General features: G+C 39.5%; 1 protein-coding gene across 1 annotated transcript in view; it reads left to right on the plus strand.

Annotated features, from left to right (window-relative positions):
- Window positions 1–459: 459 nt before the first annotated feature.
- The window catches only part of LOC149007053 (DNA (cytosine-5)-methyltransferase DRM2-like), a 29204-nt gene continuing 6667 nt past the window's right edge, over window positions 460–22996 (plus strand). Inside the window, exons 1-8 of the mRNA XM_089167010.1 lie at window positions 460–511; window positions 2279–2333; window positions 2644–2686; window positions 2808–2945; window positions 15116–15221; window positions 15306–15352; window positions 16229–16378; window positions 20844–20943. Coding sequence (XP_089023136.1) covers window positions 460–511; window positions 2279–2333; window positions 2644–2686; window positions 2808–2945; window positions 15116–15221; window positions 15306–15352; window positions 16229–16378; window positions 20844–20943 — 691 coding nt within the window. The remainder of the gene's footprint in view (window positions 512–2278; window positions 2334–2643; window positions 2687–2807; window positions 2946–15115; window positions 15222–15305; window positions 15353–16228; window positions 16379–20843; window positions 20944–22996) is intronic.

Below are 22996 nucleotides of genomic sequence, written 5' to 3' on the forward strand. Positions count from 1 at the left end.
TGAAGCGATATTTAGCCTTGTCCAAAGATCTGATGTTGATCCTCAGGATGACTGACGAAGAGTGGAAGTCAAGATTGTTTCCCTCATGAGTGAAACATAGCTAGGGCTGAGTATGCAGGGCATTGGAATTAAAAAGAGTGTGATTCATGTATAATTAATTAATTTTTTCATTTATTAAAATCCAGATGTAGACCCCACTCTTATTAATTATGCTAAAAATATAATGAGATGCTCACGAGGAGGTGGGGCAGAAAATTTCAAATGATGCATAGGTGTTGCGTAATTAATGCACAGCATACGGTAAGATCTCAATTGTCCATCTTTCAAAAGTGTTGAAACACATTTATGCTAAATGGACGTGGATATTAAATTTCGATTATACGGCTGCACAACATTGCACGTGTAATGCGCAACACTCAAACACGACCCAAAAATTTCCCAAAAGGAAAGAACAGAGCAATGGTGCGCTTTTCGAAAGCTTTATTGGGAAAAATTGATAGCAGTCAAACATGTACGTTACTGTAGAACTTCGTACGATGAGCTCAGAGAATCGTTGAAGCTGGCGCGCTGTACCCGAGTCACGAGACGGACGGACATCCCCGGATAAATCATATCTAACGTAACTGTGACTCTGTGAGGTTAGTTTGGGAAATCCAAAAACTTCAAGTCGTTCTGACAAAAGTGGGCTCTCCCTTCTAGGTAAGACAACCCGAACCGGTATAACACGACTTCTGAACCCGTTAATATAGCTATTTATAGTACGATTCCGGTCCAATTAGTTGATTGGACCATCTTTTCCTGGGTTGAACACTTTTAGATCATTTGAAGCTTTGACACTTCGAGCACTTTTTCCAAAAGAATAAAGGAAAGAAAAGCTTTGAGTTACCAAATAAAGTATTTATCACAGGTGGTTCAGGTTTACCATCCAAAAAATATATTTATTACAGGCGGAAATGCTGCAAGAATCTTAAGTTGGTGGACCGGATTGCTAATATTGAAATCATCTCTGCCCCTGATTGGAAAAAATAATATTTTCTATCAAAAAAAAAAAAAAGAAAAAAATATTATTATAATGAGAAAGAGAAAGTTGCCTTAAGTTAAAATAAGTTTGTATTTCAGAGCGGAAATCAGGACAAAAAAACATTTGCAAAAAATATCAAATGACCGTCTGATCCTTGGTAAATATAAAATTACGTACTTGTACTTTTTAGTTTTACCTCTTGGGAATGGATTCTCTGCGGTAATCAGATATAGAGAACAAACGAAAAATCACCACAACCAATATATGGTCGACAAATGGCAATAATGAGATATTCTAAAAAAAGAAGGCAATAAATTACGTTTAAGTACCAACCCGCGCTACGTTGTAATTCTGTTTCTGAAGTAGTCTGAAGACTCTGAACGAGGCTGTGTGAAAATGACTATTTTGACCCTAAAGTCGATTTGCTCATCTTTGCCGGTTTAACATCTCCTGTAGGCTTTTTTGCTTCTTCTTTAAAATCGTAACGCAGATTTCCCTCTTTTCTTTCCGAATCTGCTCTGTTGAGGTGAGACGGTGAGAGTTGCGCCTGCAACTCGCCTTCTTCCTCAGAAAAGCATAAACTTTTCGTGTTCGCGAGCCGCTACTCTCTGGAAGTCATCATGTGCAGTGCATGCATGTGGCTTTCATCATCTCCTCTCATTTCTGACTCATTGGTTCGTTGTGTCTTTCTTTCCCTTTCTGGTTCAATTCCTATTCAATTATCAAATTCTCTGACGCTACGAACCTGTTTCATCTGCAATGTAAGAAAAATCTCGCCAGTGTGAAATCTATTGCTCTCACTCTTCCATCAGACTTTTTCCGAGAACTTTGCAGTTTGTTTAACTGCTGCAAAATTTTCTCGCTCTGGATTATTATCTTTTGGTAGGTCTTAAGGTCTTAACTGCGATCAGATTTATGCGGCTTTAGCCCTTTTTTATGAGGAAAAAGCACCGTAGATTCGTTTTGTTTCACAAAATTTTCTCTCACCTACTTCGGTTTGGTCCAAATTGTTCCATTGCGCTGCAGTAATTGAATTTGTATTTCTGCACCTTTTTCTTTTTCCAATTAATTTTGTTCAGTCTTCCCAATTACATCACTAGTCCTATTTCTGTGTATTTTGGTTAAGATCGTTGGTCTTACGGTTGTCGATTAGAAGTATCAAGTAATTCTCCAGAGTTCCTAAATCAAGTTGCTTCAGAGTAGTCTCCTTTATTGTCGGTGTGCCTTAATTGAGGCGACCTTGGATGGAATAAACAGTTCCGGTGGCGAGAAGTGATATTATTGCAAAGGTTAGAAGTGAAGCAGATACCAGGTATGTTACTTTAATCAAGTGTTAACCGCAAGTCTAGCTATTGACTCGTACTTCTGGTCCTCTGGAACAGCTTATTTACTTGATACTGATAAATATCTCTAAAGGCCAAGAATTATGAAAAAGTGTGATTTACCGGAGAAGAGAACTGACAGGTTGAACTGAAAGAGGAGACACTGGAGGCTGTAAGTGTATGGTGAATCAATTTTATTTTGTCCACTATTCGCATGAAGTTATATTAGTTTTGCAAGTTCGTCTCATACTGATGCCTATTTTATTTCTGTTGTTTTTCTTTCACCTGTTTCTTGAGCAGTTTGGGAACAACTGATTGGGTAGAAGTAGGTTCCATTGAAATGGTGATTCTCTCTCTTTATTCTTATTAATAGTATAGACGATTGTAGTGAACAATAAGTAAACGAAAGTTTTATCATTTTATTCCTGAAACTTCGGCTTCATAATGCATGTTAATTTATACAGGATGACAGTACACTAAGTGGTGAAATTGACGAATTTGACTGGGATAGCAATGATGAATATGAAATTCAGAAATCACCTTTATCATCTTGTTTGAATTCGTCAATTACTGGTCCTGAAGATGGTACAGTCCTGGGGAAGGTGAGTATAACAACAACTATTGGATCTGTTTTTAATGCGTGTATTCCTGTATCTAGTTAATAGACCTAAATGGTCACACTGGGATGGTTGACAAGTTTATTTTCTTAAGTAAACCCTTTCACAAATTCTATCATATTGGATGACAATACTTCATGCTTCATACTGAAAAATTCTGCTCTCAACCAATGCTATTTTCTCACTAAGTTCTTCATTTCAATCCAATACCTGAAAATAACATACCCACCTTTTTCACCCTATGGGTTGCCAATTTCCTTGTACTCCCCACAAAATTGTACAAGAATAATTAGCAAAGGAGAATGGACTCTGGTTGTATTAGCATGTTTATCAGGTTTTATTTATTTTTTGGATCTGAACATCAAGCCTCAAATATGTGTAATAAAGACCTTAAAAAATTTAAGAGCCTAGTATAATGTGCCAAATTCCCATAAATTCTGAACTCAAGCTCACTAAAACAGATTAGGATCCCTATGGTGACCTCTAGTTGGATTGCTTGTTGTTTCTATAATTCACCAATGTCACAAGTTGTCGATCAGTGATTCTGTTTTTGAATTGTCTGTGCATGAATCTGCTTTCTCTTGTCCATTGGGCAGCAATGATATCTGGACATTCATTTACTTTGGTTTTGGCTTTAGTTATGTTTATTTGGAGAGCAACTTTGGAATCATAGGCTTTAAATTAAGTAGAAAAAAGATGGAAATCTGGTGTGTAACTTTGGTCATGAATGGATGCGTTATGAGGTGGTGAAATTTAGTGAGAAGGAGATTCCACAAGATGATTATTTTGGGTATCTTGTCTCATTTATAAATATAAAAAAAACTGATATAGAAGATGATGTGTTTTCAAAATAAGTAAAATAGGGTGGATGAAGTGGAGAAGTGCGTTTGGGGTCTTCTGTGATCGGCATTTTCTTTTAAAGCTCAAAGGAAAATTCTATAGGACCGTTGTATGACCAACTAAGATGTATGGTGTAAAGTGTTGGTCCATTAAGAAGCATCATACAGATAAACTCAATCTAGCAAAAATGAGGATGCTATGATGGATGATTGGCAAAACTAGGAAGATAAGATAAGGAATGATCATACTAGAGTTGGTCTAAGAGTAGCTTTGATAAATGATAAGCTATTAGAAAGTCGATTGAGGTGGCATGGCCACGTTCAATGGAGGTCTTTAAATGCCCGGTATAAAAGAAGCAATTTAATTCAGATTGAAGGAATTATAAGATGTAGGGTAGACCTAAGATATCCTTAAGAGAAGTGGTGAGAAAGGATATGCATAACTTAGGCCTTGTACCTAGTATGGCCTCAAATAGAGTTGATTGAAAGGTAAGCACCTTGTAGCTGACCCTATTTGGTTGGGACAAGGGTTCTTCTTGTTGTTGTTTGATGTAACTAGGATTGGCAACTATAGGGCACTTCATATTTTAGGTCCAAATTCAGCCCATAATCATGTAGCACCAAGAGCTGGTCGAATTACCCTTGGGTTTTTTTGGTTATTTTACCACCTCCCCTCGAGGTCAAGGTGGTCTAGTTTGATTCCTCTTAATTTTTGGGGTCCTTTCCCCTTTTTTTTTTTTTTTAAGTTTTTTTTTTTTGTATTTTTTAAAAATTTTTTTTTTTTTTTAAAGGTTTTTGGGTTTTTTTTTTTTTGTTGGTTTTGCAAGTTGTATGTGTTTAGGAACTCTTACTTAAGAGTCCTTTTCTAGTTTAGAAAGTCAAGTGTAGTTGTAATAGGGAATTCTAATCCAAATTGGATTTCCTAAGTTGAATTCAAGTTGGTTTTCTTCTCTGAGTCCTACCTTAATTCCCTTCAATGTAAGGCTATAAAAAGATCCACCCCCCCCCCCAAAAAAAAAAAAAAAAAAAAAAAAATCTTAACAAATGAGTTGATGATTAATTGAATGAATAGTGATAACTTTCTGGGTTATTTGAGTTCTATAATTTTCTGCAATTTCAGTTTCTGTCCACCTTCTTCAATCTTGTGGCAGCCTTGGAGTCTCTAAAGTTGTTTGAAGATCTTCAAGAGGAGTTAGACCAAACCAATTAAGCATCGTCCCCTACCCTTCCCCCACCCTAATCCCTTCTCCCAGCCTTGTCCAACAGTCCCCCTTTCCCTCCCTCTTTCTTGCGGCACTGCAGCCCTCCCCCATCAGCAAAAGCCCTACATCCCCTACCCCTCTCACCCTATCCCTCCTCCATTAGGATCACACCCCTCCCCTCCCCTTATTCTGCACTTCATCTTCTTCCTCTAGAAACCCTAACCCTAGTTATGTGAACACGATTCTAGGGTTAGGGTTTCTAGAATAATTTCCCTAGAATTAAGGATTCATCTAAAATCTTCCAGCAATAATGGTAAAATATTATGGGAAAGTTTTGGGATGCTTTTGGATCTCTGAAGTTTAGGTTTCTAGAATAATTTCCCTAGAATTAAGGATTCATCTAAAATCTTCCAGCAATAATGGTGATATATTATGGGAAAGTTTTGAGATGCTTTTGGATCTCTAAAGTTTAATAGAAAGATCCTAGAGAAAGGAATGACTAATTTTGATATGGGTTGGATTTGGAAGAGTTAGGGTTTTATCCAAATTCTTATGAAATGATTTTTGAGATATCCAAAATCACCCTAGGGTTGATGGAAAAGAAGAATGAGATAATTTGGATGATTGGGTAAGGTCTAGAGTAGATTGAGGGGATGAATCCAAAGGTGGGAAATTTTAGGGTTTTGGGAATGGATCTTGGGCAATCTTTCCTGGATCTTTTCCTCTCTTTTTTCTCTTTCTCTTTCTTTTCTTTTTCCTTTCTTTTTTCTTCTTTCTTTTCTGTTTCTCAGATCTGCCACAAGTAAGAAAAGGGGGTGGGCGGGCCAAAAGATAGAGGGAAGGGAGTAGGGAAGGCGTAGGGTAAAGGAGAGGTGGGGGGGGGGGGGGGGGGGGGGGGGGGGGGGGGGGGGGGGGGGGGGGGGGGGGGGGGGGGGGGGGGGGGGGGGGGGGGGGGGGGGGGGGGGGGGGGGGGGGGGGGGGGGGGGGGGGGGGGGGGGGGGGGGGGGAAACTCAAGTTTCGCGGGTGAAATGGGAAACTTAGGTGGAAACTTGGGAAATTGAGGAAACAGGGATTGAGTTGACACAGGAGGGTTTTAGAACTATTTTGGGGTGGGATTGTATTTAAGCTAATTAGTGTATAAAGAACACATGGCAATGCATTTTAGTAAAAAAATCAATGTAAATATGTCTTTTAAATTACATAACATTAATGTAAAGATGACGAGAAGTACACAATAAAGTTAACTATACTTAAGCAAATAAGCATAACATTCAACATGAACATATTAACTCAAGCTCAACTCAACTTTTAAGTTCAATTGAAATATCAAAAAACTCTAAACATCGGATACAATGTAACTAGTAATAAAAATAAAATGGGAAGTAAACTCACAAGTCGGGCAATAGGAGTGCTGGGATCCATCCGTGACTGAGTAGTCGTGCGTGACATCCCTCCAAGGACAAGACACCCAGACATGTGATGCCTATGGTTGTCAGGTGTCGAAAGCTGCGCTCTATAGGTGGTCATCAACATGCATAAGATACTCGAGGGAATGCACAATAAGGATAGGGAAGTCCTTCTTGTGAATCTCGGGGGTATGGGTTGGGGTTGCACCCGAAGATCTGCTAACATCGGGAATCGATGTATAAGTTGCACCCATGCAAAGTCCTCCCATCGGGTTGGATAATACATCCTACGTTCCACTTCCCTCGTATGTCCTCATAATCGAGGAAACAGACATAAGATGCCTACTATAAGCCAAGAAGATGCGGCACCGCTCTATGCAGTGGGGATCAGTGTTGCGGTATCCGGTATCGACGGTGGAGCCTCTTGACTCATCTAGACTCATAGATCCTATGGAGCTGAAGCTATTCACTTCAATGGGATTGTAAGACCCGTCGATGAAGTGTCATCCCAACCCATGTCATGGTGTCCTTTCCCTTCCCTTAGAAGTGGAACTACGACGCACCGTGGTGACATCCAGGTAGCATGGGTGAATTGACTCTCCCCGTGAATCTTAATGGCCCTCCATGTCCCGACTCTCAGCTGCTGGCTCTGGTGGTGGTCTCTCTGTGGTGGTTGTGAATCTGATCAGTGGCGTCACCACCATCATCATCATACCACCACCACCATCATTATCATCATCATCATCATCACTCCCGTCATTCCCCTAGGGCCACTACCAAGTCCATCATCATCATCATCGTGCATCATCCTGTGCCGACTAGCGGGTGGGTGAGTAATATCATCATCATCATCGACCATATAATATTATCCTCACGACCTTGGATGCACGGGGTGTGGTACAAAGGACGGTTAGGCTCGGTGTGCACTCTCCCTCTGTGGCAAGAACTCATTAACATCAGCTCCATCTCTCGTGAATTTGACGGGTGACCTCCGCTCATCCAATAATGGCTGACCCACTCAAATAGGGGTACTCCTCCTCTCATCATCTATGGCAAAGATGTCAGCAACTCAATCTTGTCCCCATTACCTTGCTCTTGACCTAACCTAATGTGCTCCTCTCTCAACCTCATATTATAATGAACATATACAAGATCCTCCAGCCGCTTCACCCCCAACGGTTCCGCTCTTAGAATGTATCAGATTGAATGTGCTCGATTACGCTGAGCGGTGCGAAGATGTACGGGAGAGCACTCTAGCTTGCAATCTTAATCAAGTACTGAGTCTAACCCGTATTGCAGCCACCACTCAGCTGCAAGAAACATAACCAACCTAATTAATAATAGTAAAAATAAATTGTGTCAAAAACTCAAATTGAGCATCTAAGACTTAGACTAAGCCCGACTAAGTGACTAACCGGGAGTGGTGTTCTCCCTAGCTTTGAATAGCGGTGAGTGACCGTAGCTACCGATAGCATCTCTAAAAGCCTTTAAGCTGCGATAAATAATTACAAAGTTAGTAATAAGAAACAAGTATTTAGCCTAATTCTTAAGTACTATACTACTAGTCATCTCACAAGTCACAACTTACAGTCTTACCTCATTATTAATTAATGCTTGTTTTGTCGCATCCGGTTCCAACCTTTCCATACTTCATGGACTGGGATCAAATCGTCCTCATCCCAAGTTCTTTCTTGTAGTGGTACATGGGGTTCAAATAATAGGCTATCAAACAAGCCAACAGATGAGATGGTAAGAAACTATAAAACTACATAATAAGTATTACGTTATTAACAATTAAGTATTTAAGTAATAACTTGAAAATTTTAATAACTTTCAACTCACCAGCCAAATGCAATGGATGTTTCATTGCCTTTCCACCTTTCTTGGATGATGTTAAGGAATTTCTGGTTGCCCCTAGGATAGACTTTCTTAACCATCTCCTTCATCATCTCAGCTGCAGCCCATATATGTGGTAAAGTTGGTTTCCTTTGTTGATCTACCAACTTCAAGAATTGTCACCACAGGGTCTAGAAGCTTGATAACAACTCTTAGATTTGCCCCGAAGCTATCATTGGATATGGTAGCCCGTCTTGCTCTCCCTGCGGTGATTCGATTGGGGCCAAGCAAACCAGTGTTGAGATGCAAACATAGCACGTAGTTGGGCTTTCTTCTTTGAAAACTCTTCAAGGAAATCCAATTTGTGGCAAATCTTGTGACCCCGAGGCCTCACCAAATCACCACCACATGTCCTCCTCAACATATCCAAAGCAAATCCATGGTTATATACGAATGTGGTCACATTTCGAGCCCGCTGAACCACATTCTTCACAAATTTGACTTCCCCATGTCTTTTAGCATCAAATCAATACAATGTGCCGCACAAGGAGTCCAAAAGAGCTTATACAGGATCCTCCATCAACTTCATCCCGACCTTCTTGAAATTGGCGCCATTATCGGTCACAACTTGCACCACGTGCTCGACTCCAACCTCTTTCACCACATTCTTCAACAACCCATATATGTATTTTGCATCCTTCTTGTGACCGGATGCATCAACGGACTGAGGAACACCGTCCTCCCATCACAATTCAACATAAAATTGATGATAGGCTGTCTAGTGGGACCGGTCCAACCATCACACATCATTGTCACCCCATAGTGCATCCACATTGGCTTAAGGCCATCAATGTAGGCTTTCAACTCTTCCTTATGCCGTGGGAGATATACATTATATATCTCGTATGGGGTTGGCCCAACCACCCCACGTCAGGAGTCTCATCCACCATCGCCGATAAAAGGCCGTGCAGCATGCGGAACTTGTGATATAATGCCCACTAGAAAAGGCCATCCCCACTGTCTCACATACCCCACATATGCTTAATCGTTGGTGGCCTGCAAACAAGTCGGGATGGTGCGTAGTATCGCACATCGGGATCGGCCTCAATGGGAGAAGCGGAGATGTGGCACTAGGTCGTGATCGTGGGGCCCATGGTAATGGGCCGACTCTCGGTACTCGGCTCCTCCTCACGGAGGCCTCCACTGCCCTCCCAACCGGATCTCCGGAGACCACCCGGCTCCGTGTCCTCCGATCTCATCGAGTCATAAGACTCCTACCACGAGTACTCTCTCACCGCCCTGGGGATGATGCATCAGGGACGGAAGCCCCAAGCGCCCGGGATCCTCTTTGCTCTTTTGTGCCTTTCTCTGCCCTCCTTTCACATACTTTGCCATTGCCACTTAACCATAAGGGACATTGGGGCATCCAACCACAGCGGTCCCCCGTAGATGGATCTTTAGTCTAGTGGCCCCACGATCCAATCTTTTCAAACAATATTTACACTCGACTTCCTATCATCGTCGGAGGCTACCATGCGCCAAGCTATGTGGACATTGTGTTCTATCGAATCTCCAACTCAAAACTCAAAAGCTTGTGCCCGAATCTGAATTCTGATACAAACATACATAATATTTAATAATCACCGTTAAAAACTTAAAATAGAAACCCAACAGTCCAACACTTAAATTTTAATCAAAGCATTAATACTTTAACGTTTAACATCTAAAATCTAAATACAAAAACTAAGAAAAATTCTTCAATTTAAGCTTGCACTATAATGGAACAAGTGAACAACAATAGAGAAGAGAGAACAAGATAATGGCATATTTCATTAACAAGTTATGTACCAAAATTTCTGGATCAAAATTCAGACATCCAACATTGAACATTCCAACTTGAACATACTCGAAGTCTTCTATTAAGCATGCTAAACAGCTAAAGATTTAATTTTTTAAAGCGTAAATGGAATACATCTATTAAGCATGCTAAACAGCTAAAGATTTAATTTTTTAAAGCTGTAAATGGAATACATCTATTAAGCATGCTAAAAACTAAAGATTTAATTTTTTAAAGCTGTAAATGGAATACATGAGCCAACTGAGCAAGACTCGATGCGAAAACACAAGAATTTCAAGGGGAAAGAAGAGAAGCAAGGGGAAAGAAGAGAAGCAAGGAAATGAAGCTAAAAACCCAAGGAAATGAAGCTAAAAGCAAGGAAACTACGTTCACTAAACCATTCAAAGCTAGGTTACCTTCAATAGAGCTTCAAACTTTGAAATAATCCACCAACAAGTGCCGATTTCACCAAAGGAGTGCTTGAATCTACTGAAATCATGCAAAACCATGAAAAAAGGTGAAAAATGGTGAAACCTCCGGAAATGCCTCGCGCCCCAGTTTCGATCGAAGATGATGACTTTTATAACGTTGAACCGGCTGGTTCAGCCGGTTCACTAAACCAAAAACCAAGTTTGAGTTCGATCGAAAGAGGGTGATCGAAACCCGAAAGAAGGGGGGGCACCCATATTCGACCCAATAGGGAAATGGATCGACCGAAACCAATGATTTGGTACCCACTGGTTTCGTTTGGTTTCAAAAGTGCGTTCTGAAATTGCATGGGGGGGGGGGGGCGGGGGCGGCCGCGCGCACCCCCCCAAAAACAAAAGGGGCCCCCACGGGGGGGGGGGGGGGGGGCACCACCCACACCAAAAAAAAAAGGGGCCAAAAAAAAAAAAAAAAAACAACTCAAATTAAGACTTCCAACTGGACTTTAGAATTAAATTTAAATTACTGGAATTAATTCCAGGAACTAAATCTGGCTGAAAATGCCCAAAATAGCCCTCCTAGAGGATTCAGCCAGCCTAGGGAGGCTTCTTAGGGGCATCTTGTGGTCCCAGTTAGGGTTTCAGCCAAGGGGCAAGTTCATGTTCACATCATCTAGCTTCGCTAAAACTCTTAGAACTCCCAAACCCTAGACCCTTTTAGGATTACCTTCTACTACACCATCTCTACCACCCTCCAAACCCTAATCCTAGCCAAAACCTCAAGAGTCCTAATCCAACTGCGAGACCTATTTTTGAAATCATAACCTCTTAGGACCTATTCTGAATTTACAGAACAACAAAATCTGACCTAATTGAGCCCTTGAACCATCCCATGCTTAACCCTAGAAACCCTGAGAACACAAAAGCCCTAACTTGTGAGAATTTTGCAATAATAATTTTCCTTAAAGAAGAATATTTCCCTCAATTTCCAGACCTAAATCTAACCTGGCAGAACCCTACAGCCCTTCCTAATTAACCCTAGAGTGCCCTAAACTCGACCCGAAGACTTGGGCTTCAGATCAATCTATCCACAGGGTATTTGGTGTATAAACAACTGCTGTCTGCTGAGATTTTAATCCAAACAGAAAGGGTTTAAACCCTAATTTGCTGCAGGTTCAATTAGGGAGGATCCTGAAGATTGGCCCAGACCCTCTCCTTCAGCTGTTATGACCTTGTCATCTAGGGCTTGAGTCAATCCTTGGTCGTTCTCTATTTTATCCTTGTTGTTTGTATCAATTTTTGATATTAATTCAAGAAGAAGCTCGCGGATCAGTGGACAGGGTTCACCTACTGGTAGTGGAGATCCGTCTTGGTGATTGTGGTGGTGGTTTGGCTGCTTTCTTGACTGGGTCCTGCATATTCCTTTGTCTGCTGATTTCTTTTGGGGGCCTGTTTCATTGTGATTTCTCCTGGCAGGTTCATGGGCAAGAGTGTTATTTTTTGGCTTTTGTGCATGAACTTACATGTATTTTCCTTCCCCATGATAGCTACATCATTATCATACAACCAGGGTCTCCTTAAGATAATATTAGACAATCTCACTGGTGCTACATCAAACCAAACCTCCTTAGCGTAGGCATGGAGACTGATGGGGACTAGGCACCTCTGGGTAACTTCTGATCTATCATTGTTTAGACGGGAGATGCTATAAGGTTGGGGATGCCTCTCAGTTTTGAGATTAGCCCTCTTTGCAAATCCCTCAAGCACCACATTAGGACTACTACCACTATCAACAATTACCAGAGCCTTATGTTCACCTGATATGAGCCTGGTGTAGAAAATACAACTTCTCCTCCAATCTTCTCCTTTTGTTTCTGCTATGAGCATCTTTGATATGACATTGATATGGGGGACTTAGTCAAGGTATCCCTTGTCATAGGGGTCTTCAAGTTCTTTTCCTCCTTTGTAATAGTATGTTGATTCATCCATGGTTTTGACTACTACTGATTGATGCTAGCTCCGATACTAATTGATGTAACCCAAGGTCTGGGCCAGTCTTCAGGATCCTGTTTATGAGAATCTGCAACAAATGAGGGTTCTAACCTTGCTGCTTTAGGTCAATTCCCAATCAATTCTTGCTGGACAGCAGCTGTATATGCTCAATTATGACTGGGGCTTAGGGGCTTTGATTCCTAAACCCTGCACTAGGGTTTCAAGGGTGTAGGGACTGTTAGGGCGCTGATGGTGGGGTAAAAGGGTTCTGTCAGATTGTTTCTAGGAAGTTAGAGGAGTGAACCTGATTCTGTTAACTACAGTTTCAGATTTGATCCTCAAAGTCTAGGGTTTGAAATTTAGGGTTTTAATTTTTCAAGATTTAGGGTTCCTAAGGTTTAGGGAAGTGACAAATAATTTTGGCCAGGGGTTTATACTGAGGAATGTAGACTGAAAGTGAAGCTACAATTGTTTTTCTATAAGTCAGATTCAGTCCTAGGGTTAGGGTTTAGTTGGAGACTAGGGGAAGGTGGTTCTAGGGTTTAGGGGTTGAGGCTAAGGTTCTTATCAAGGTTGAAGGTTACTTGGGATGGCGACAGGTTGTTCTCAAAAGGGGATAGAGTTTGGAGGCAGGGATTAGGAGATCTAGAATTTTAGGGTTTTGGGAGTTTGCTATGGTGCCATAGAGAAGAAGAAGAAGAATGAGAGAGGTTGGAGGGGCTGGATATTTGCTTACTTGTTGTAGAACTGCTGTACTTGAAACAACTGAAGAAGATCATCTAGTAGAGGTGCTGCAGGCTTTGGAGAAGAAGAGAAAATTCTGGAAATTCCAGGAAATCACAAACTCTAAAGCCCTGGGCTTCCTCCTAGGAGCCCACAACTTCCAAAGTCTTCTTTCAGTTCTGTTTTTATTCAATTAATCATCAACTGATTTGTTACATGGGGGTGGGGGGTGGCTCTATTTATAGCCTCTCTTTTTTGGCCAACGATCAAATGCTCTATTTATAGCCTTGCATTGAAGGAAAATTAAACTAGGACCATAAATAAAGAAAACTAACTTGAAATGAACTTATGAAACCTACTTGGACTCAACTTAGGGAACCCAATTTGGATTAGAATTCCGTATTACAATTCCTTGGACTATAAATAAAGAAAACTAACTTGAAATGAACTTAGAAAACCTACTTGGACTCAACTTAGGGAACCCAATTTGGATTAGAATTCCGTATTACAAATTTACAACTGGACTTAACTTTTTAAATTAGAAAAGTACTCTTAAGTAAGAGTTCCTAAATAATTACAACTTGCAAATCAACTCTAAAAAGGAACCTACTTGGAATTGGATTCCAACTAAGACTCTTAATGGACAAACGACTCTTTGTAACTTGCTAACCAAGGACTCTTAGGACAAGACAAAAATATATGGACTCCTAAAATTAAGGGGAATCAGACTAGACCACTTTGACATCAAGGGGAAGTGGTAAAATAACCAGAACACCCCCAAGGGTAATTTGGCCTGGTCTTGGTGCTGCATGATTGTGGGCTGAATTTAGGCCTAAAATATGAAGTGTCCTATGGTTGCCAATCCTGGTTACATCGTTATTGTAGATTTATTTGTCTGTTCAAATTTTTATTTTTTTGGATTAGTTTTATGATGTCAGTTGATGTCTAAATTTAGTTATGACTTTCAGTTGATATTGCTTTATCTTTTGAATTCAATGTTGAGACTGGGTGCTATTTCTCTCCCTTTTCTTTGGACCAATCTTCTGGAGTAAAAAAAACCTTTTTGCTTTATTATTATTGTGATTATTTTATTTACTGACTGGTGTTGTTTGAAAGATCTTTGAATCTGTGGTGTCTTGTGTAAAAAGTGTTTGGTTAGCATTATGACGAGACCAAGGTTTCACTATTTTAATTTTATTTAGAGTTGTAAAGAAGCATTCATTGGTTATTAGTATGCTTTACCATAAAAAAAAAGTTGTTAGTATGCAAAGAGTCTAAATGCAAATACTAATGAGATTGATTAGATTCTTATTAGTCATGATGATGTGAATTTATGGCTCTTTGCTCTCCTTATATGTATGCAGTCACTTATTTTAATATATTTTTTTAGTTGATTGATAAATTAATTTGTAGACTGATTAGATTCTTATTGTTGGCAATGATACAATTTTATGGGTATTCACTTCTCGTGTATTCATAGTCATTTATTTTAATGGTGGATGCATTCTATCATCATTTGTGATGGATTTCTTTGGATCTTATGGTGGACTGTGGGAGCCCCATGGGAGTAAACCTGCTGCATATATCTATTTCTTTCTTCTTTCATTATCTTTTCCATTTTTCTGCTGTTGTCAGCATTTTTTGCCTTTAGAGCTCCTATAATCCTTTCTCAAGTGACAATCCTAACTTTTTAACTTGCCTTAGAAACTGCATCTTAAGTTCCCCCTTGATAGTTAATTTCCAAACATCCTGCAATAACTTTCAGGTTACATATTCACCCAAAGAAACTTTCAGTTAACTGTAACTTACCTGCATTAAGGATAAGCAAATGGATCATTGCAGCTGGTCTTATCTTTTTTGATGTTTACTGTTTATTTTCTTTGTCCTGCCCCAGGTCGATTCCTCACCGGCAAATGGCCCTTCCAACTTCAACTTGACTCGTCATTTTGTTGGAATGGGATTTTCTGAAAGTTTGGTGGCTAAAGCAATCAAGGAAAATGGTAAATATTTGAATTTCTGATCAAGATCTCGTCTTCTTGTAATGAGACGTTTCACTAAAAAGTCTTCCATAATATCTTTTTTAGGAGAAGGAAACACAGAGACAATATTGGAAGCACTGCTAACATACACGGTGGGTTAATCTTCCCCCTCTTTTCGGAGACTCCTTGGTGTGTTCTTTTTCTTGTTTTTATTTTTTAAACAATGGTTGGATTAGGTTTATTCCGTTTATGTGCCTTAGTGGTTTTGATATATTGGTATGTAGCAAAATTTTCTTGAATCCTTTGATGTCTTGTTCTGTGAATACAAAGAAAAAAATTGATTGAGAATATATATTGGCAAGTATGGATTGAACTAATATGCTACAGAAGCAGGAGAATTCACAATGGCTTCATATTAATCCTATGCAATTGGTTGATCCATACAACAATGACCTTCAATCCCTCCATTGTGTTGGTTTTTGCCACTTTTGCCACTGGCACCAGTGCAACATGTTTGTCATGGAAATGGTTTATGCCTCCATGGTATCACCCCAATGGATTCTAATTTGTTCATATTTATTTTTTTCCCTTCATTCTACAAACATCTGCTATTTTCATGTGGCAGTTGAGTTGACAGGCTCAAAATGATCATGTGCCTTTGCTTTCTTCCAATATGACAATCTCATGATTGATGTTCCTTTGTTGCGGGTGAAAAGGGAACTTACCCTTTGTTTCCTGGGGTTCATAGTGGAATTGTTCTTGTGCATAAGAAACAAGTCTCCCTTTTTATCTTTAGCAAATAACTATTGGGTTGAAATTTGCAATTCACAGAGGTCCTGAATAAAATTGAACCAGTGGAGCTTTTAATCTTGCCACCTTAACTTTGAGCTTTTTGGTGAAGTTAAAAACTGATCTTGGACCTTAGATGCTTTTTTGGTTGCAACTTGCAAGAAGCTGCTGGGCTCTTGTTATTCTATTTTAATGATGTTTCGGTGCATAAACTGAATTTATTTTTTATGTGAGTGCAGGCTCTTGAGAAGTCACCTCCAGAAGGCCAGAGTGTTATTCCTGATGTGGATTCTTCTGACAGTGGTGATGATTCTAATATCTGCTCTATAGATAATGTTGATGATTTTCTTGATGAGCTGTCAGATGGGAATGACTCTCTTGGTGATAAGGTAGGTTCACCCTCTCCCCAGCTTTTAGGTTTGCCTAGTTCATTACCACACAATGTTATGTAGGAGAGAATATTAGATCAGAAAAACTAAGATTACATAAAGTTTATGGATCATTTAGTGGTTTTGTCATATGCACTGTTTTGTGCATGGATTTTTTCTGCTGAGAACACAGAACTTGAGTGAATGGATGTGCTTATTCCCTATATGCATCATTGAATATATTTTCCATAAATGGTTATGCAATATTTTACTGTAGGGAGTGATAGAATGAAAGAGTGACATTAGGAGAATGTTGCATGGTATGGCGTATCCCATCATGGTGACTAGGCAAGGCACATGGTATTTTCATGTGCCCCAAACTGCAATTATACTTGAAGTATTGTGGTGGCTTCTTCTTGAGCTGTAGGCCCAAAAACCTGAAAATTAATTTTCTTGAATAATCTTCTGAATTTAGATGCTATTAATGTCCAATTGAGCCCCCAAAAGACTTTACTTTGGTACTGGGTGGGTCCTATAGACCTTAGGGTTCTTATTTCTAGCATGGTAGAAAATCCTGCTCTTGAGCGAGATCTCGCTACCTTGAAAAACCAAGATCTCGGTCAAGATGTGTGATTTTGTTTGGGGTCAACTTGGTGGCCTATCTCGGTGGGTTTTAGAGTTCCAGTTGGGATGAAACTTGGTATTTAGCCTATTTAAGGCTTTTTGAACACACTGGTGGCCTTGGATTTGTGAGAAAATAACCTTAAGTATGTCTTCTAAGTCAACCTTCTGTGTGAAACCAAAATGCTGCAAGATTGGGGAATGCAAGGTTAGATAACATGTAATGTAGAATATTTAATGTATGTAAATGAAAAGTTATTGTATCAACTATCAAATACATCAAAGAACTTAATGTCTTCAAAATTTTACAACCATTAGAAAGTTTTAGTAACTAATAAGTCTTAAATCATAATCCATAAGTCATAAGTTCACAAGAGTAGATAACAAAAAGTTTAATTTGTTTCCATGAAAGTGTAGATCGAAGCTAGTAGATCAACTTATATTTACACTATGCTCACACCGATTCTAAAACATGCTATTTGAAAAAATAAAAATAAAAATTTGGGGAAAATTGTACCTTTGTTGAAGATCTAGTTGAAATGAGTTTGAATGATGCTAATTTGATGTTGTACATGTGTTCATGGTGGGAGATCTCGCGAGATATCTCGCTATTTTGAGATAGTGAGACGAGAGGAGAGAAGATCTGAGAGATGGGAGAACTCACCACATCTCAGCGAGATCTCGCCATCTCTGGTCCAACCATCTGGTTTAGGGAGTTTTAAAACCCCCTATCTTGCTTAAGAGAGGTATATCTCGTCTGTCTCTTGCTGCAACCCTCAAAACTTGTTGAAAACTTGATTTTTGGCCGGAATTTATTGGGGATTCAACTTCTAAACATCCTTAACATATCTACAACATCAGATTACCATCATTTAAGCATATTTCAACTAGATCTTCAACAAAGGTAAGATTTTTCCCCAATTGAATTTTTTCAAATAGAATGTTCTACAATGGGTGGGTGAGTCTAGTATAAATATATGTTGATCTACTAGCTTTGATCTACACTTTCATGGAAACAAATTTAATGTGACATTTAAACCGATATGTGACATACTATAGTGATGAGTTGACTTGGGAGTCATATGTGGCAACCGTTCAGAATGTTGAGTGATACTCTTGCTGTCTTGTAATCTTGTTACTCTTGTACTCTTGTAATTGTAAACTTATGGATTATGATTTATGACTTACTAAAAGTCTAAAATTTTTTATGCTTGTAAGATTTTGAAGACATTTAAGTTCTTTGATAGTTTGATGTGTAATGTATTTGTACTTGATAATTGATAACATAAATTACTTGATATATCTACATTACATGTTGTTTAACCTTGCATTTCATAGCATTTTGGTTTTACACATAGGGTTGACTTAGAAGACATACTTAGGCTTATTTTCTCACAAATCTAAAGCCACCAGTGTGTTCAAAAGGCCTTAAATAAGCTAAATACCAAGTTTAAGCCCAACTGGGGCCTTAAAACCCACCTAGATGGGCCACCAAGTTTACGTCAGAAAATTTGTATATCTCGACCGAGATCTCGCCATCTCAGTCGAGATCTCGATTTTTAGTTGAAATCCAGTTAAATCCCCAAAAAATTTCAGCCAAAACTCAACTTTCTAGTGAGATGGGCTAGATATTAGTGAGAGAGAGGAGCGAGAGATAGGCACATCTCTCGTATGAGATTGGGGGTTTTTACTTGGATCAACTAGAAAAAGGGGTATTTTGCCATCTCGCAAGATATAGGGGCAAAGATCTAGCAAGATGGCAAGATATCCCATTTTGCAGAACTCGACTCCTATCTCATCTCTGTTTAACTAAAAGGCGAGACATCTTGCGAAATCTCTCACCATGATTTCTAGGTTTATTGATGTAATGGATCTAAATTATAAGCTCCTAACGTTGGGGTAATAATAACACATGAGGTTAGTAATTCAATTGAGTGTTTGAGTTATATTAGGATAATAGCTAGGTGTTTTTAATTTATTTACTTAATAAAATGCTCTAGAGTTCGATTAGGAGTCCTCTCATGAGTCAAATTGGGAATTTTGGACGGTATGTGATGTAGCCTCAGGTGAATGAGGGCCAGTTCTTCTAGGATCTTTTAAGAGAACCAACTCATATGGGACCAAGAAAGGGTTCCTTGAAATTTGGGTTTAGGGTGAATCATGTATAGGTGGTTGTTCCCCATTTGGTTCATAACAATTGTTCTAACTCCCTACTTGGGGTTTGGTTTGTTTGATGGGATATAGATGGATAAAGGTGTAAGGATATTTAGGGTATGAAATTTAATTTAACCATCCCATGGGAGGTTGATAAATTCGTTGATATGGGGTAGATTTGAGATGGATGAAAACTTAGGGGAATGGGATAAAACTTGAAAGGAATTTATATTTTGATCCTTAGAATAATCTTTTCAAGTTTCAATGATTTTGGATGAGTGGTTTGGGAGTTATTGAGTGTCTTACTTTTGGAGGGAAAATAGGGTGATAATAAGAAGGATGGTAAATCTAGGGTTTCAAGTTTTTAGGGTTTTTAGAAGGTAAGTCGGGCAGGGACTGGTGTCGGAGTGCTAATTGGGGGGGGGGGGGGGGGGGGGGGGAAATCTGAGGAAGAGATTGAGGGAATGAAGCCAGGGGTTTGGGGGGGAGGGGGGGGGGGGGGGGGGGGGGGGGGGGGGGGGGGGGGGGGGGGGGGGGGGGGGGGGGGAAGGTGAAAAGGATAATAAGAAAGGGCTGAAGTTGATTGTGTTAATAGGTTATCAATCACTAGTGAACTCGAATCTTAACATTTAGTCAGTAAATACTGCATCCCAGAGAGCCAGAGAAGATTTGGATATATATCATTCTGTTCTTTTTTTTCCTTTTTTTGGGGGGTGGGGGTGGGGGTGGGGGAGGGGGGAGGTAGGACCAGAAACAGGAAAGAAAAAGAAAATTTTCTTTTTATTTACTTCAGTTCAACAGAACATACTCTTTCAGAGTCTCTTCAACTTGCAGATGCCCAATCTGCCGAAAGAGAGAATAAAACTTTGAGTAAAAGGCCACGCTTCCCTACTTAAGAATTCTCTACCTTTGCAGAATTATCTGTGGCAAGAGCTCGATCTGAATAAGGCTAGGCTTCTCTGAGGTCTTCAATCATAGCAGCTGAAAATAGATCACTTCATATATCTCTGTGAAGAAGGATCTAAAGCATATGTAAGGTGACGATTGCTGGCTTCACAACAAAACAAAAGAAAAAAGAAAATAAAAGGAAAACCTGATTCAAGGAGAAGAATGGAAAATTCCTTAGCTGATCACAGCAGCTCTGATGCCATGTTAGAAATCAGGATCTGTACCCAGTTAAAGAACAGAAGAACAGAGGAGAACAGGAAGAACAAGGGAGAGAGTTTTGCTAAGTTTGGTTTTTAGAAGAGACCCTGCAATACACATAATTCTTCTACTCGCAGATCTAGCTTGTTTATAACTCAAATATCAGAGTGCAGATGGCTTCCGGTGGAAGGGAGGAGAGCTGATACCAGTGCTGGAGAAGGATTTAGTACGGTAATACTTGAAAGTGGCTTTGCAAGGATAATCTTTCCACTTAAACTGAATAACAGTGTTTTGAGGATATAAAAATTGTAGTGAAGTGAACTACTTCACAAGGCACAGTGAGATGATATTTTACCTTTGGATAGATTTCCTTTTGTTCTTCTTAAGTATTTGCCAAATTGCTTGATAATATTTTGGATGTGTCCCATAGGTAGCTGGGCCTTCCCCAAAAATATTTGAGAATGAGTTTTGTTGCCATTTCTTGTTATTTCCATGAAGTTTATCTTCGTGTTTGCTTTCCTTTGATGTTGCCTCCTGTTTGTGATTTAACTGTTTCTCTTTCTAGAAAAACATGGATCATTTGTCTGACAAGGAGAAGAAGGTGTTGCTGTTGGTTGACATGGGCTACTACATTGAGGAGGCTTCAGCTGCTGTTGATAGATGTGGTGTGTATTAAGTTGATATTAATGCTAATAATCATGTAGCCATTTTTTGTGCAATATATTTGAAGGTGGCGATTTGTGAAAGCTGTGGTATTAATGCTGAATGTAGTATATTTTATTATTTTTTTCTATTAATATCCTCTTTTTTTTTAGCTGAATAGAAGCTTTGTTTTATGAATCTGTTTCACAGATGAGTTGCTTTCTGAGTGGAGAACATGTGAGGGATATGAGAATTTCGTCATAAGGTGCTTTATGGTAGCAGATAGGGGATTAGTTAAAATAGCGTAGGGAAGTAATGTATATTATCTGCCAATAAGGTTTTTCCCATCATCTTTGGTATGATTTACTGGCTCTTTGACTTCACTGAAGTTCTTTGGAGGGAACTATGGTATAATACTGCCATAATAGGGCTTTTTTTTTTTTTTGGGGGGGGGGGGGGGTAAGGGGGCACTTGTAACTATGCTGCTGATGTTGATCACTTATTGTTAACTTTTGGGAAAGATCAGGGGTAATTCTGATATAGTTAGCTGATGGAACCAGATGGAACCACGTCCCCCCCCCCCCCCCCAACAAAAATAAAAAGAGATGCCCTTTTCCTGCAGCCCCTCCAGGAAGGCCGAACCTAACCAGGGGCAAATTGGTCATTTTTCATTCCCTTTTGGAGTCCTGATGAATCTAGTTGAATGTAGAATAATCTTGGGAGTCCATACCTACTTTTATTTTGTTATTTGAGTCCTTGTTTGTTAAGTTATGAAAGAGTCCTAGTCTACCTAGGAGTCTTAATTAGCGAAGGAGTCCTTTTGTTGAGACCAGAATGTTTGTAGGATTACAGATCTACTTTCCTTTTTCAGTTTGGATTTGTCTTCATTGAGTTATTGAAGACTGCTAGTTAAGGTAGGAGTCCCAATTAGAGAGGGATTCCGTTAGTGGTAGTCCACTTCTTACAAGGAGTTTAGATCTACTCTTATTTTGTAAATTGGATCATTCTAGATGACTTATGATAGAATCCTTGGAGTGAGAATCCTTTGTCCAATTAGAGTCCTAGTTAGGATCACCTTCTAAGTAGGAGTCCTAGTGTGAATTCATTAATGTAAGGCTATAAATAAATCCTCTCTAGCTAAAAGACAGATTTGATGAATCATAAAAATTGAGAATTTGAAGGTGCCAAGAGCAGAGTAGTGGGTTTACCTAGGAGGGAAGACTTGCTGCTGTAACCACAATTCTAGGGTTAGGGTTTTGTGACTGTTTCCCTAGAATTAGGGTTAGCCCAGAATCCTTTCCTTTTGTGAACCAGCAAAGTAATTACCAAACCTCAGAATGGGAGATCTTAACAGACCTAGCTGGGATGGTTAAGTTTGGGAAAATTGGGGCTTTGGGAAAAGATTGGGATTAACAAAATTTCAATGGGCTGTAGAATTTGGTTGAAAATAAATTTGGGATGGGTTTAAAGTTCTATTGAGAGATTTGGGATGAACTAGGGTTGATAGGGAGAGAAATGGGGTGAACTAGGATCTTTATGAGTATGGTTTGAGATAGGGTTTTAACAAATCCCTTTGGGATGGTTTTTAGAGACCCAAAATCACCCTAGGGTTGAACGAAAAGTAGTGGATAGGTTTAGAAGGGTTATGGGGATGTTATGGCCTTATGGGTTGATTTGTCAAGTGTTGGAAAGGTTCCTGGGAAGGTTTCTTGGGATCTTGTTAAGTTCTTGGGCATTTTCTTGATCTTCTCTTTCTTTCTTCTTTCTTCTTCTCTTCTTCTTCTCTCTTTATTCTTCTTTCTTTTCTTTCTTTTCTTTTCAGAAATTCAGTTCTGCCACAAGAAATAAAAGGGGAAAGAGGGGACCAAATGGGAGAAAGAAAAGGGAAGGGGTGCCACGGGGTGTGGAGGAGGGTGGGGTTGGATCCTAGGGTTGATGCCGTGGTGGGGGCATAGAACAAAATTCAGTCGAAACTTGCCCATTTTAGGAACCTCGAAACGAAAAACTAGGGGACCGAAAAAAATCCCAAGTTTCAATTGAAACGTTGAAATTTATCGAAACTTGTCAAAACCTGGT

The sequence above is a fragment of the Hakea prostrata genome, chromosome 8, assembly GCF_041222555.1.
Source record: "Hakea prostrata isolate BN-2017 chromosome 8, UWA_Hpros_2, whole genome shotgun sequence".
Taxonomy (NCBI): domain Eukaryota; kingdom Viridiplantae; phylum Streptophyta; class Magnoliopsida; order Proteales; family Proteaceae; genus Hakea; species Hakea prostrata.